Genomic DNA, 13,166 nt, shown 5'->3' on the forward strand with positions numbered 1-13,166 from the left:
TTTTTCGATAAATTATCGGAAATCAAAATCCTAGCAATATGCACACCTCTGATATATGTACAATTGATCTGCAAAAGAACAACTTCCTATCTTGAAAACTGTAGGAGGAGTTTTTCGTACAATGAGGGTACCCTTTTGGCAGCCGCCCGCCCTCCCGCCCGCCATTTTCACCATTTTAATAACCGGATTTTCCCGTTGGAAAACCCGGTTAATAAATATATCTTGACTTACGAGAGATCAAAACATGTTTCAAATCATCTCTTTTAATTGGTCACAATATGATTTCCCATTCCTAAAAAGATTGCAGAGGAGGATCTATATAGCACTTGACTGTCACAACACATGTTTGTCAAGCTATTGTTCTATTTATTCCTAGTGAATCTGCTTGATAACAACAACCAAAGACAACAACACTAGAAGGTGAATGAGTTGTATTCAGACAAGAATTGTCACAAAAAGTGGCATTTTCAGGAGAAATGATAGTTGTCTATGTATTTTTATTTTCCTAAGCTTCACGGAAATGTCAGTCTATATCTTGGCTATCTATCAGTCCTTCTCAGCAATGGCCACAAGATGCTGGTCTATTTCCTCTTCCGTTAATTTTCTAAAAGGAAAATATCATCCAATATCAAATACACACGAGAAAAAATTACAACAAAGGCAGATGTTAATATTTTGATTATCAGGCCACACAATTCAAAATACAAATTAATTTATATAAGGTATTTTTATTTCATTTTTATTGAAAGATTTACAAAGGAAAATAACTCCATTTTCTGTTATTTCCCTTTTAAATATGGCAAAAGTTGCAGTAATTGGTCTAATGCAGCTGTGCCAAAAACCAATCCTTATTTTTTTTTTTTTGCCTAATCATCTAATTCTCTTAAGTGGGCTGTTTTGCTTTAAAATAATATAGATAACGTATATACCGTTATGTTTTGATTCACAAAACAAGCTACCTAATTAAAACTGAACAGTACTCAAAAAGTCATTGTAAGCCATACTTCTCTTTTTCCCCCCTAATATCCCTACAACCCCTATATAAGCCCCAGACCTCTTAACTATTCAGGGTATTTTGCTGAATAGGTCTCATCTGTGTGTACATACATCTTGCATTGTGTTACTGGGTTGCAATGAAATTGTCAATTTTTTAGGCACTTTTTCCATGCCAGGAGAAAATACTTACATCAATAATAGAGGTTAATGAATTATTTTCAAACAGAAAATGCACAAAAAACAAGTAGCGATAAGGTGAAACGAAATTGAAGGGTTTATATACCTGTGTGACGGAGCCTATTTATGAGCAATGTTCAGTTTTAAAGTGGGGGCTTGTATAGAATGCCAGGGGTCTATGACAACTCATCGAAAAAATTCATCGATGCGACAACTCACCGAATGGACAGCTCATCGATACGACAAGTCATGGAATAGACATCTCATGGATACGACAATACATCGATACTCATCGAAAGTGAAAATAAAAGTGAAAAAGTAGACACTAAAAGTGAAAAGTAAAACACAATAACTAGTAGGTATCAAAAATTTTAATTGTGTTCGCACTGATTAACATTTACATTAATACCTTATATTTGCAAAGGAATAAATGTAAAATCGCTTCCTCCCTCAGCCATATCGTGACTGAGAATAAAATGAAGACGATAACCTGAAAAGTGTTCGAACATTTATATTTTTATTTCAATTTATATCGATGAGTTGTCGTCATCCACGAGATGTCTTTCGTTGACATGTCGCGTCGGTTAGTTTTACTTTCGATTAGTTGACTTTCGATGAGTTGTCGCATTCGGCGAGTTGTCTTTCGATGAGATGTCCAGCACCGGAATGCCAGTTATTTGAGCACTGTAAGCAACTTAATGTGCAGGTTTGGACAAAAAGCTAGTAATATGAGCACTGTACACTACTTACAGGTCCAGTACAATCTCTTGATTTAGCTATATAGCTTGAAAAAGCTATATAGCTTTATTAAGCTATTCAAAATAGCTTGATAAAGCTATTTATATTCAGTTTTTGAAGAAAAGAGACAAAAAATCGCAATTAACTTGCTTCTCATATTTGCACCACTGACCATTGAAACTTAACATTAATTAAAGATGGTTTTAACACTGCAGATTTTGAGCACTTTAAGCAAACAATATATTTCCATTGTTTGGGTAACTGTCCACCCTTTTGTGTGCAATGAGGCATGGATAAGAATGATTTCTTTGCATTGTGCTTAATTATTACCAATCAATTATCTTGTTTACCATAACTGATGTCCTTTATATTTCATTCAAGAAGTAACTGTGTGGTCATGAATCAATTGCCCCAAAACTTTTAGATCTGTAAGTGCAAAGTCTCTTAAGGAGACACAATTGTATGAGTTATCTTTACATGCATTGTTTACAGAACAGTTCAACACTGCACTCAAGTGCGATTACTTATACATACTGAAAAAATTACACATTAAAGAAAAATTTATGACAAAATAGCTACATGAAGCTACACTGAATAGCCTAATAAAGCTATTTAACTTATTCAAGCTATATAGCTAAATCTGGAGATTGTACTGGACCTACAGTGCGGGTTTGTATAGAATGCCAGTTATTTGAGCACTGTAACCTACTTAAAGTGAGGGTTCTCTGCAGTGACCACGCCCACTTCTATCTCGGATGACTTGAAGTCAGCAGACAGGACTGTGGATAGGCAGGTTATGGCCACCTGCAACAGAAAATACAACAAGTCAGGTTACAAAAGGCATCAGTATATGATGAAGTCTCGTGTACACAACAGTTCATAATGCTCACATCTTCAAAGGCCATCTAGATTAATGTACAGGTAACATAATTCAAAGACATAAGTACAAGCTGAAGTGACTGTCTGTCTAAGGAATTTCATTATTTTTACTATCACATCATTATTAGTCCCTCCAGTTGAAACTGGGTGGGGTGGGGGTTTACTATAGTCTTTATCCTGGTTTGGCAACCATTCTGTTCCTAATCTGTCTCCCACCTACTGCTTTTATTAGAAATCTACCCCTTTCATTAAAATTTAAAATATGTTTTGTTGTTTTGATAGATAACCATTTTGGTAGCTATAATGGTCCAATAATCTTGTTCGGTTTGAAATTAACATGTGACTTGAATCAGTGATAATACAATTGCTTTTTTTAAGTCTGATGAATGATAAGATTTCAAGCATGTGTTTACTTTAAACGACGAAAAGAAGCCACTTCCAATGATCACATTAATTACAAGACATGTTGATATCCTCACCAAGGAAAACATAGGAAATCACAGATTACAAAGCTCACTGAGACATCACCGTTATGAGGCATTACCTTTATGAGACCACCTTTATCATATCATATGAAAATCATAGTTAATGATCTTGGAAATTCACGGATACTGTTTTGACACAATATCTTATATCATATGATAAAAATTGTATGATAATCATATGTTCAATATAATATCATAATATACAGTATAAGATACAATGTTTATCAATGCAATAATGTAAACAAGAGGCCAATGGGGCCACATCGCTCACCTGAGCAACAATGACTTTAAATGTTCAAAAGATACTGTGCAATATGGCCCCTCAGTAGAATAACAAAAAATAAATATTGTAAAGTATTCAAATTTTACACTTTTTTTACATACACGTAATCTTTGACATTGTACCTTTATGCAATACTATGCAAGTCCTACGCAAGATATAAAACTTAACATTTGGAAGGGGTACACTGTTAACTTCCAATTCCCTATATTATTGTTCTCCTTCCCCCTCTTTCCCCACTTTATAAAGCAATCAAAATATATGAAAGCATATAGGTACATTTTCTTCCTCAACTACTCACTAGTTATTGTATTTTTTAAAAAACAAGAGATGTTTGTGAAACACTTATACCCCCCTCCCTTGGAAACATCCACAAAGGAAATGAACGTAAACTGCAATTTACTGGAATTTTTTTAAGTCCAAGGGGTATAACTCTGTCGTAAAAATTGCTCAATCATACCCAAAATCAAACTTGACTTAGACATTATTTAGATAAACCTGTATACCAAATTTCATATCAATATGTGCACCCTCTGCGAAGAAAATGAGCAGAAACTGCAAATAACTGGAACTTTTCGTTGTCCAAGGGCCATAACTCTGTCAAAAATTGTTTGATCGTACCCAATATTAATCTTGACCTAGATATAATCATGATAAACCTGTAAACCAAATTTCATTTCAATATGTTTATCCTCTGCGAAGAAAATGAACGGAAACTGTTGGTGGACCGACCGACAGATCGACCGACGACAGCAGCAAAGCAATATGCCCTCCTTTCTTCAAAGGGGGGCATAAAAATATATTATAATAGTTACATGTGAAGAAGAAAATTGTACCTCAATGCGCTCAATTCCTCAAGTTAAAACATTCAAAAATTAATTTGACTTCCCCATTATAATTAAATGACATAGCCTAAACTCATGTGACTTTTATAACCTTACTCGCGCTTGATAAATACACTGGAAAAATGTTGTCACGTGACATGTTAAAGAGCTATAAAAAATCAATGTATTGACAGGCATATCACTCTTTTTTACTAAGGCCCACCCATTATTTTCATCTTTATTCAAAAACATTAAATGGCTACAAACCAGTAGCCCTTTTCACAAAAAAACTTACGATTAATTTTTATCGTAAGTGAAAACTTAAGTTTTTATTCATTTTCACAAAACATCTTATGAGATTCTTACGTGTAAAATTTGTCGTAACTTTACGATAGCACATACCCTCTCGTAAGTATTTCAACACTGTAAATAATAATCGTATTATGTAAAATATACAAGAAAAACGGCTAAATTTAATGTTTTAAGCCACATTATACCATTATTTCGCATTATATAGCAGTTATTGTTGAAAAAATACACAAATAAATTCTCCCAAAATTTTTACGGCAAATTTTTCTCGTAAGATTTTCCTACGTCACACTAAACACACATTGTGATTGTGACGTCATATTTTGATTTCTACTACATCACACTGATTTCACTCGATGTAAGGGGTATATAATTTCAGTTTTGCATCTTTTTTATGAGAATGTTGGTTGATTTATATGTTTCTCCTGTTTTATAAGAATTATTAAGTTAATTCAAATCGTTGCTAGGGAAAGGATAACTCGTAAGTAAATTCTTAAGTGAAACCTGTTACGAATGCGTTCGTGAAAAGCACTTAAGATTTCTCGTAAGATATTCTTAAGTTGAAATCTTACGCAAAACCTTAAGATTTTTTTGTGAAAAGGGCTACAGGATGACTTTCCGCTGTAATTTTTCTTAGGAATAGTGATAATGCCTTTATCCCCATAACAGAAATGTGTCAGAACTATGGAAACTGTTTTAACGGTGTTGTTTTTATTTACTCGTGTCTGAAAAACTATCAAAAATTGACTTAGATTTCATATTGTTCATTGTATAAAGAAGGGGCCCCAGAGAGTAGTTACAGCATATCATCCTTTAATTATATTTGTACAAGTATTTAACGTTAAGCGAGACATTTCTGATGATCAATCGAAATTTCAGCGTCAATCATTATATGCAAGATACAGAGCTCATAATTTTCTAGGTTTGAGTCATATTTTGTTCACGAGTTTATTACATTCAGCTTAAGATTTTTAACTTGGTATTTCCTATTCAGCACGGAAGCAAAAAAAAAAATGGTCTCAGATCTGTGTACAAAAATAGAATTGTGAGCAAAGCTCTGTATCTTGCTTATAATTTCTCGAAACTTAACACTCAAATAGAAATTGTAAACAATTAAACATAAGAAACATGTACTATAACAAATACAGAGGACAATTTATTTTTCAAAATGAATCATATATATACCTACATATTTCTGTCAGCAATATTAAACTCTGTTTAAGCTGAATAAACTGAAAATGCTGAGCATCTCAACAAAACACACAGCATTAATCAACCATTACTCAAAAGATCATACCGAATTACCAATAGAATTAATTGTATTTTAGTACATTGTACTCTGTTAATACATGTACTTCAGATTTTGCTTAATTTGCGTAGGTAAACAGTCAACTGTCTGATGTACTGAAGTCTCTGTTTGATTTATAATGATTTATAATCAATGTGCTTTATTCAAGTTTGATGAATTTTTCTTCAACAGGACAGATTTTAGAGATAATTACCTGATGGTAATGTAGTATGTATTACAGAGACTTGTCCAATCCAAATTAGATCAAAATGGTAAAAGACCAAATTTCTTTTCAAATCCATGTACTTATATATACCAAATAAATGTCACTTCCTTTAAATTTTAAGGAGATCATTTATAACCATTATATCATATAAGATATAATAATTCTGGAACATATGTACATGTAATATATCTAGAACTTATTCAGTTCAATGTTAAAATATTGGTGACACTATAAACCTGTATAACATATCATTTTAGGTTTTCCAAATACAACAAGCCAGCAACACAACACTTTATGCATACTATTATAATTTTTGCACAATGATTCAATGGAAAAAATATCACAAATTTTTACGATTTTGGAATCGAATTTGCTTTTTTACTCTGCACCTGTTTCTCCATGCTGTTACAGAAGTTTTTAAAAAAATTACTAAGATTCTCTTACCTCCACAGCTTCATTGTACGTAAAGTCTTGCTTTTTCTTGATTTTCTTTTCCAGAAAGCTGTTGGCTTCTAGCTGTTTGACTCCAGCTGCTGTGGCTTTGTAACCCGAGTAGTAGCCTGCAGGGTCTGCTTTAAATACCTGAGGTCCATACTCTGCATCAAATCCTACCATAATCATACCTACAATAGCAAGAACATTTATAAGTATGTATTATGCCAAACAGTTTGAATTTCATTCAGATTTCTATCAACTATTCTGATGAATAAAAACTAAATAATTGAAAAAAAAAAATACAGTTTATTAGTATTTCATATAAATACAAATGTATATGATATTATATACAGTGTACTGAAAAGTCACGTACTGCACCCAAGTGGCCTCATTTCTGCACTTTGTGTATAGACTTGAGATATGTCAGCAATCCTTTTACATAGAACATCCACTGGGATTTCATAACCATAATTATATTTCCATTTTGCTGCTTCATATCTGGCTCGCTGCACCTGAGACCTACTGTCAGCTATAAAAAAAACAAACAACACATTACACTCAGTAATCACGAAGAACAACACATCTATTCATCATAATTTTTTTTTTTTGAATCATCAGCATGTGATTTAAAATCCAAAAATATTTATGTCTTCATGACTTTTTATTCTTTTTACTATAAAATGTCTGACAATTATATGTAAAGGCTTTTCGTTTTTTCCATATCACGTTTTCTGCCAAATTCAATTTTGTAGTACTTGAAATATTTTTCAAGTTTTAAATCTATGTTTACATCAAGTATTAATTATCTTTGAAATACATTTAAGTTTAACTATATTGTAATAACAGACAAATCAATACATATAAAGTACATAACAGATAAAAAAAATATATATTAAGTGATAATACACTGCCAGTTCTATCAACACTTGGGCGAAGAGAAAATTTAAACGTCTGCTCCCTTAGACATATTGAATTTTCTGTCATTAGAACCGTACCCACAATACCCAGTAATTTGCATATCACTTACTATTTCATTTATTTAAGGATAAAGAAGGACATTTGTAGGGAAAGATTAACAAAATAAATAAAAGTATTAATAGTACTGAAAGCAAAGCTTATTTTGACTCACAAGTTAGCATGGTAGGCACACAGTTACATATTTAATATTCAGTGTTTGCTACCATAATAATAATGGCAACATTGGCCAGAGTGTACAGTAGCCATTAAAATCAAATGAAATTAAACAGCAACCAATTGCAGAATTGCTAATTGGTTCATTACAATATTTTCCAACCTATTTATCTGGTTGTATCAAAATCCACAAATTAGTGTCATATTCTTTTTTTAAAATTTATCATCAATGCCACAGAAATATCGATAGGAATATATTGTTATACATGCGACATTACAGTAGTTTTTGATAAGAAGATTTTTAAAGATTTTCTCTACACATTCTTATGTAAAAATCCAGCCATTGTGGCTCAAGCCTACCCCGGGGGACCATGATTTAAACAAACTTGAATCTACACTACCTGATGATGCTTCCATAAAAGTAACAGCTTTTCTGGTCTAACTGTTTTTGAGAAGAAGGTTTTTGAAAAATACCAACAATTTTTCAATATTCTAAATTATCTCCCCTTCAAAGAGGGTGTGGCCCTTCATTTGAACAAACTTGAATCCCTTTCACCCAGTAATGCTTTGTGCCAAGTTTGGATGAAATCTGCCAAGTGGTTCAAGAGAAGAAGATGAAAATGTGAAAAGTTTACAACAACGTCAACGCCAACGATAACCACGACAGACAACGGACAAATTTTGATCAGAAAAGCTCACCTGAGCTTTCAGCTCAGGTGAGCTTAAAATGTGGAATGTTTGTAGATGAACAGATGGATGCTGGACAGATGGGCGCCAAAAAAAAAAAATGATCACAAAAGCTCACTTGAGCTTTCAGCTCAGTGCAATGATTGGATCTAACAGATCATTTTGAAATCATCTTGATTCATCAAGAAAGCCTCTTATTAATCTGGTGTTTTACTTACCAACCATGCCGGTCATAACACATCCCAGGTTTTCTGTCAGTTGAAAGAGATGAGTTACTGTGTCTGCATCCAATAACTTATCCTAAAAGAAAAATTCATTTCAGAGTAGTTTTTAAATCTTGCTCAGAAGTCTAGAAAAGAAATTGGGTAGTCCATAAAAGAGCTAGGTCATGTTATATTTTGAACAAGAGGCCAATTGGCCTTGACGGTCACCTGAGTAGCATATAACCCATACACAAACTTGTCGAGGAGTCTCATATATGCATTTAGTTAGGTTTCATTCTGAAGTAGAAAAATTATAAATTTGCAATGACGACCACCTCCCATCTTCGCTAGCCAAGGGTTTTCCGTCCACTTTGCTCCACATAAACCCTTGGCTGATTTCATTACAAAAACTCGGTGACAAGCTCTGTTTTATGATTGGCTGCAGCTGCGAGTAGCTGATCAAATCGCAGTGCTTGTAAATATAAACTTTAAAAGAAAACACATGTGTGATCTTTGGTAAAACATTCGGTGCTTTTAACAAGTTGAGACACAAGTTCTCGAGTACAGTGCCTGCCCAATGATGGTCTAACCTGATCGCTTTAAAAACCTATATATTTTACTGGGATTGACCATAGTTCTACAAACTTGTCAAGGCTCGCGTGATAGCATGGGAAGTAAACATGGCGAATGTAGAAGTTGCCTATCCCTTTAGTATATATGTTCCTGCTTATGGTTATTGCTTTTTAAGGTTCAGTGAGCTCTTTTTTATTTAATTTCTTTGGTCCACAAAATTCACGACGATACCTGGTTTTTTGGCATGAAAGCTTTCATATTTATAAATCGCCTTTCACTCCCGGTACAGGTCCTTACAAAACACTATGAATAAAACATTCCGTGCTTTCCCAAGGTTATAACTTAATTCGCATTTAATAGCATCATTAATTATGTTCCGATATTCGGTACTCAACATGTTTTCAAGTTGTATTATACCTGTTGTTTATTTCTATTAAAATGTAAATATGCAAGGGGCGCAACTCAAGTTGCTCGCTAGATAGCGCCACCACATCACCGATTTTTCATAATGAAATCCACCAAGGGTTTATGGGGAGCAAAGTGGACCGAAAACCCTTGGCTAGCAAAGATGACCACCTCCCTGCCTGAAATCTTTCAAAAAGAACTATGAAACCTATTCTTTTGGGTATCAGGAGAAAACGTACCCGGGAGAAAACGTACCCACGAGAAAACGTACCCAATCTCTAGGGTACGTTTTCTCCAGGAGAAAACGTACCCTACGAAAATCATAATTATACTAATTAATATTTTTTAAAAATTTTATAATAATGCATAAATGCTACTTTTATGCATATTTCAATGCATAGCACTGGCGTCGGAAGCAAATTCAAAGTGGGGGGGAGGGCTAGACTAATATTGAGAAAAAAGTAATTCCCAAAATCATGGGAATCCTAATCCGGGGGGGGGGGGGGGGGGGGGGGGGGGGATACATATACTTCAAAAAGAAAAAACACTTACCCAAATTTTTTTCCCAAAAATCAAGAAATTCGTAAACCGTGTGTAGTATGCTTCAGAATCCAACTTCTTAATGTTACAACGTAAATTTTGGAACAATTATCTTTCCGGCGAGAAAAAGTGGGGGGGCTGAACCCTTTATCATCCTATGTTTCTAATGGTTAGGTATATCTTAGCAAAAAACCTGACATAAAGTGTTATCAGCCTACTTCTTCTAATTATCCATTTATCGGTAGCCTTACCGATTTGAGTGTCTCTATGCGAGATCTTCTGATTTTAATTATAGTGGTAATCAATTAAATACCTGAGCAGTTATTATTATGAAATATTATGTATTGCCTCATCGCGCAAGAGGTAAAAATATTCACTCTCCACACATTATACATGTCAGTGGCGTCGGAAGCAAATTGACTGTTCTATGTTACATCTTGTTGTACTTTCCATATATATGAATCAAACAAATATTTAAAAGACTTGGACTTGGTTTTATTAAAGCAACTTTGTTTTATAGATAATTTAAAAAAAATGTTTTAAAAAACGCGATATCGACTTCTTCAGATACTCATCATTTAGTTCTCCAAATGAGATTACAATAAAAACTAATTATTAAACGGTTCCGTTTATGGTGGATTAATTGTCGACTAACTAAAATGCTCAGGCCATGTTCATGTATGTTACAAATTATTGTATGCATTAAAGAACAACAGCAACAGATGTTCATGCATGGTACCTGTATATTTTATTTTGTTTCATTTAAGAACATCTGAAAACCATTATTTATTATTTTCATAGGGTACGTTTTCTCTTGGAGAAAACGTACCCTGTAAATTGGGTACATTTTCTCCTGGGTACGTTTTCTTCTGGGTACGTTTTCTCCAGCATTCTTATTTTGGAGAAAAACTTAAAGATCTGGTCTACAAAATTATGAATTCAGTTTTCCTTTCAGGTGTGTGGGAGTAAAGAAGATAATTCTTTAACATCATATGCATTAACACCTATACATCCATTTTGGCCCTGCCCTAGAGTCAAAACCAACACCCCAGGGGACATGAAATTTAAAATTTTAGAAGAGGACTTCCTGGTAAACATAATTATGAAGTCAGTTTTTCATACAGATGTGTGAGAATAGAGAAGAAGATTTTAAAACATTATATGCATTAACACTATAATATCCCCCCCCCCCCCCCCCCATGTCCTGAACCCCTGACCCAGGGGCCATGAATTTCACAATGTGGGTAGAGGAGTTAGTGGACATCATAACCATGTATTCATTTTTTTCCCCACATGTTTGGGAGTAATTAAAGAAGAAGATTTTTTAAGATTTAATACATTTTTACTAAATGACCATATTGGCCCCACTGTAGAGCCAGAACCCCTGACACAGGGGTCATGAATTTCACAAATTTGGTAGAGGGCTTCATGGACATCATATTATTACAAATGTAAAATGTAATTTTAAACATACTTACAGGCACTTTTTTCTGTGTTACCACCACAGCACAGTCCTTTCCTCTGATTGCTACTGAAGTAAGTCCACCTTGATTTATTGCTTTAAAAGCATATTCTGTGGGGGGAAAATGTAATTAGGAAATAATGGAATAATTTGTTTAATTTCATCAAATATAAAATCTAATACATTTATTTATGTACCACATGTTCATCAAAATTTTGTTTTCTTACCAGCCGGTGGAGAAAATTCGAGTTATAATGTTAAAGTAAATATATGTATATTTAATTTACTTACCAACTTGATAAAGTCTTCCCTCCGGTGAAAATATAGTAATGTGTCTATCAAAGCCTGCACTACTTCCTCGGGACATTATGTTAATATGCACCAAAGACTTTGTAGAGACCAAATAAAAACTCGACAATGAATGGTAGGAATGAGTTAGCTTTTCTTCCCCTGTTTATACGGAGCTAGCTCTTTTAAGCCATTGTTTGGAATGACAAATATTTCTGAATTAGAGATGATGCAAAATAAGTATTTCCACAAAAAGAAAAGATAAATGTACGAATGATATATTCAACATAAAAAAACCTGAACAACTGTCGAATTGAAATATATATGACCATCTTTAGTCTCGTATTTAATTTAAAAGGTAAAATGGGGCACAAGGAGGTTACGAGTCGTTTTCCCCAGAAGACCACCTGTCAAAGACATCGAATCAGTCAGCGCATATTGAAACGTGTTATTTTGTAAACACGATATTCAGATAACAAAACCTTTGGGAGAAAAAAATGAACTAGAACCGTTTTAACAGGAGCTTGGACTTTCGGTGGGATGTTACTATTAGTTTGCTCATCAAATCAAGCTGTCAAACATTGACCTCCTTTCTTCTAATTCGCTAAGAGAAGCTCATTAATATTCATAGATTGTCAAAACCGTTACTCTGCTTTGTGAAACTGAGGCTGCTTCAGCGAAATAAACATTCCTGGATGAAGTCGGACGAGTGTCATGGGGTTTAATGTATGCATATATATTAGCCAATAGCTGGACAGTTATAACCATATAAATATACCCCGCCTTCATCAAATCGGAGGTTATCACGTACTGCCCAAAGTCCAAACCTTGTTAAAACAGTTCTAAATGGTTTTGGTTAAAAAATGATTTGAAAGTTACAGCTGTAAACTGATAACTAAAAATTTCGAAAACTATGAATTACATTGGTCAAAATTTTATTTCACATCTTTTAATGTAGATTTATTTTCATCGCAAACTTCGGGGATAACCTCACCAGTAGCGCATTTGAGGGTCCTTCGACAGCCTATGTCGATGGAGGTTCTAAACCCGGGGTCATGAAACAAACCATAATGATTGTATAATTTGCACAAAACAGTTAAAAATGTATTGTATGTCTTTTTTTAAAATTGTATTCTATTGTTTATTTGCTAAAATTTATATGAATTATAAGCAGTTGTAATATATGTAGATAATTATAACATATCCATACACTCTATCTAAGCAAAAGCACACGTCACTA

At 33.7% G+C, this 13,166-nt stretch overlaps 1 protein-coding gene across 1 annotated transcript; it reads right to left on the reverse strand.

Moving 5' to 3' along the window:
* Positions 1-416: 416 nt before the first annotated feature.
* On the reverse strand, positions 417-12,120 carry LOC128178343 (proteasome subunit alpha type-6-like). Its single transcript, XM_052845461.1, has 7 exons — positions 11,930-12,120; positions 11,655-11,749; positions 8,674-8,755; positions 7,011-7,166; positions 6,647-6,825; positions 2,621-2,715; positions 417-604 (listed from the first exon to the last, which is right to left on the reverse strand). The coding sequence occupies exons 1-7, from the start codon at positions 12,003-12,005 to the stop codon at positions 547-549; spliced, it is 741 nt and encodes a 246-aa protein (XP_052701421.1). The 5' UTR covers positions 12,006-12,120; the 3' UTR covers positions 417-546.
* Positions 12,121-13,166: the final 1,046 nt, after the last annotated feature.

The sequence above is a fragment of the Crassostrea angulata genome, chromosome 3 (assembly GCF_025612915.1).
Source record: "Crassostrea angulata isolate pt1a10 chromosome 3, ASM2561291v2, whole genome shotgun sequence".
NCBI lineage: Eukaryota > Metazoa > Mollusca > Bivalvia > Ostreida > Ostreidae > Magallana > Magallana angulata.

Bases quoted from the DNA above. Each gene is read 5' to 3' on its own strand.
- LOC128178343 (XM_052845461.1), bottom strand. From the start codon at position 12,005: ATGTCCCGAGGAAGTAGTGCAGGCTTTGATAGACACATTACTATATTT. The intron at 7,167-8,673 runs GTAAGTAAAACA...TTTTTTTTATAG, and splicing joins TGTTATGACCGGCATGGTTG to CTGACAGTAGGTCTCAGGTG. The intron at 605-2,620 runs GTAGGTTACAGT...TTTTCCTTTTAG, and splicing joins GCAGAGAACCCTCACTTTAA to AAAATTAACGGAAGAGGAAA.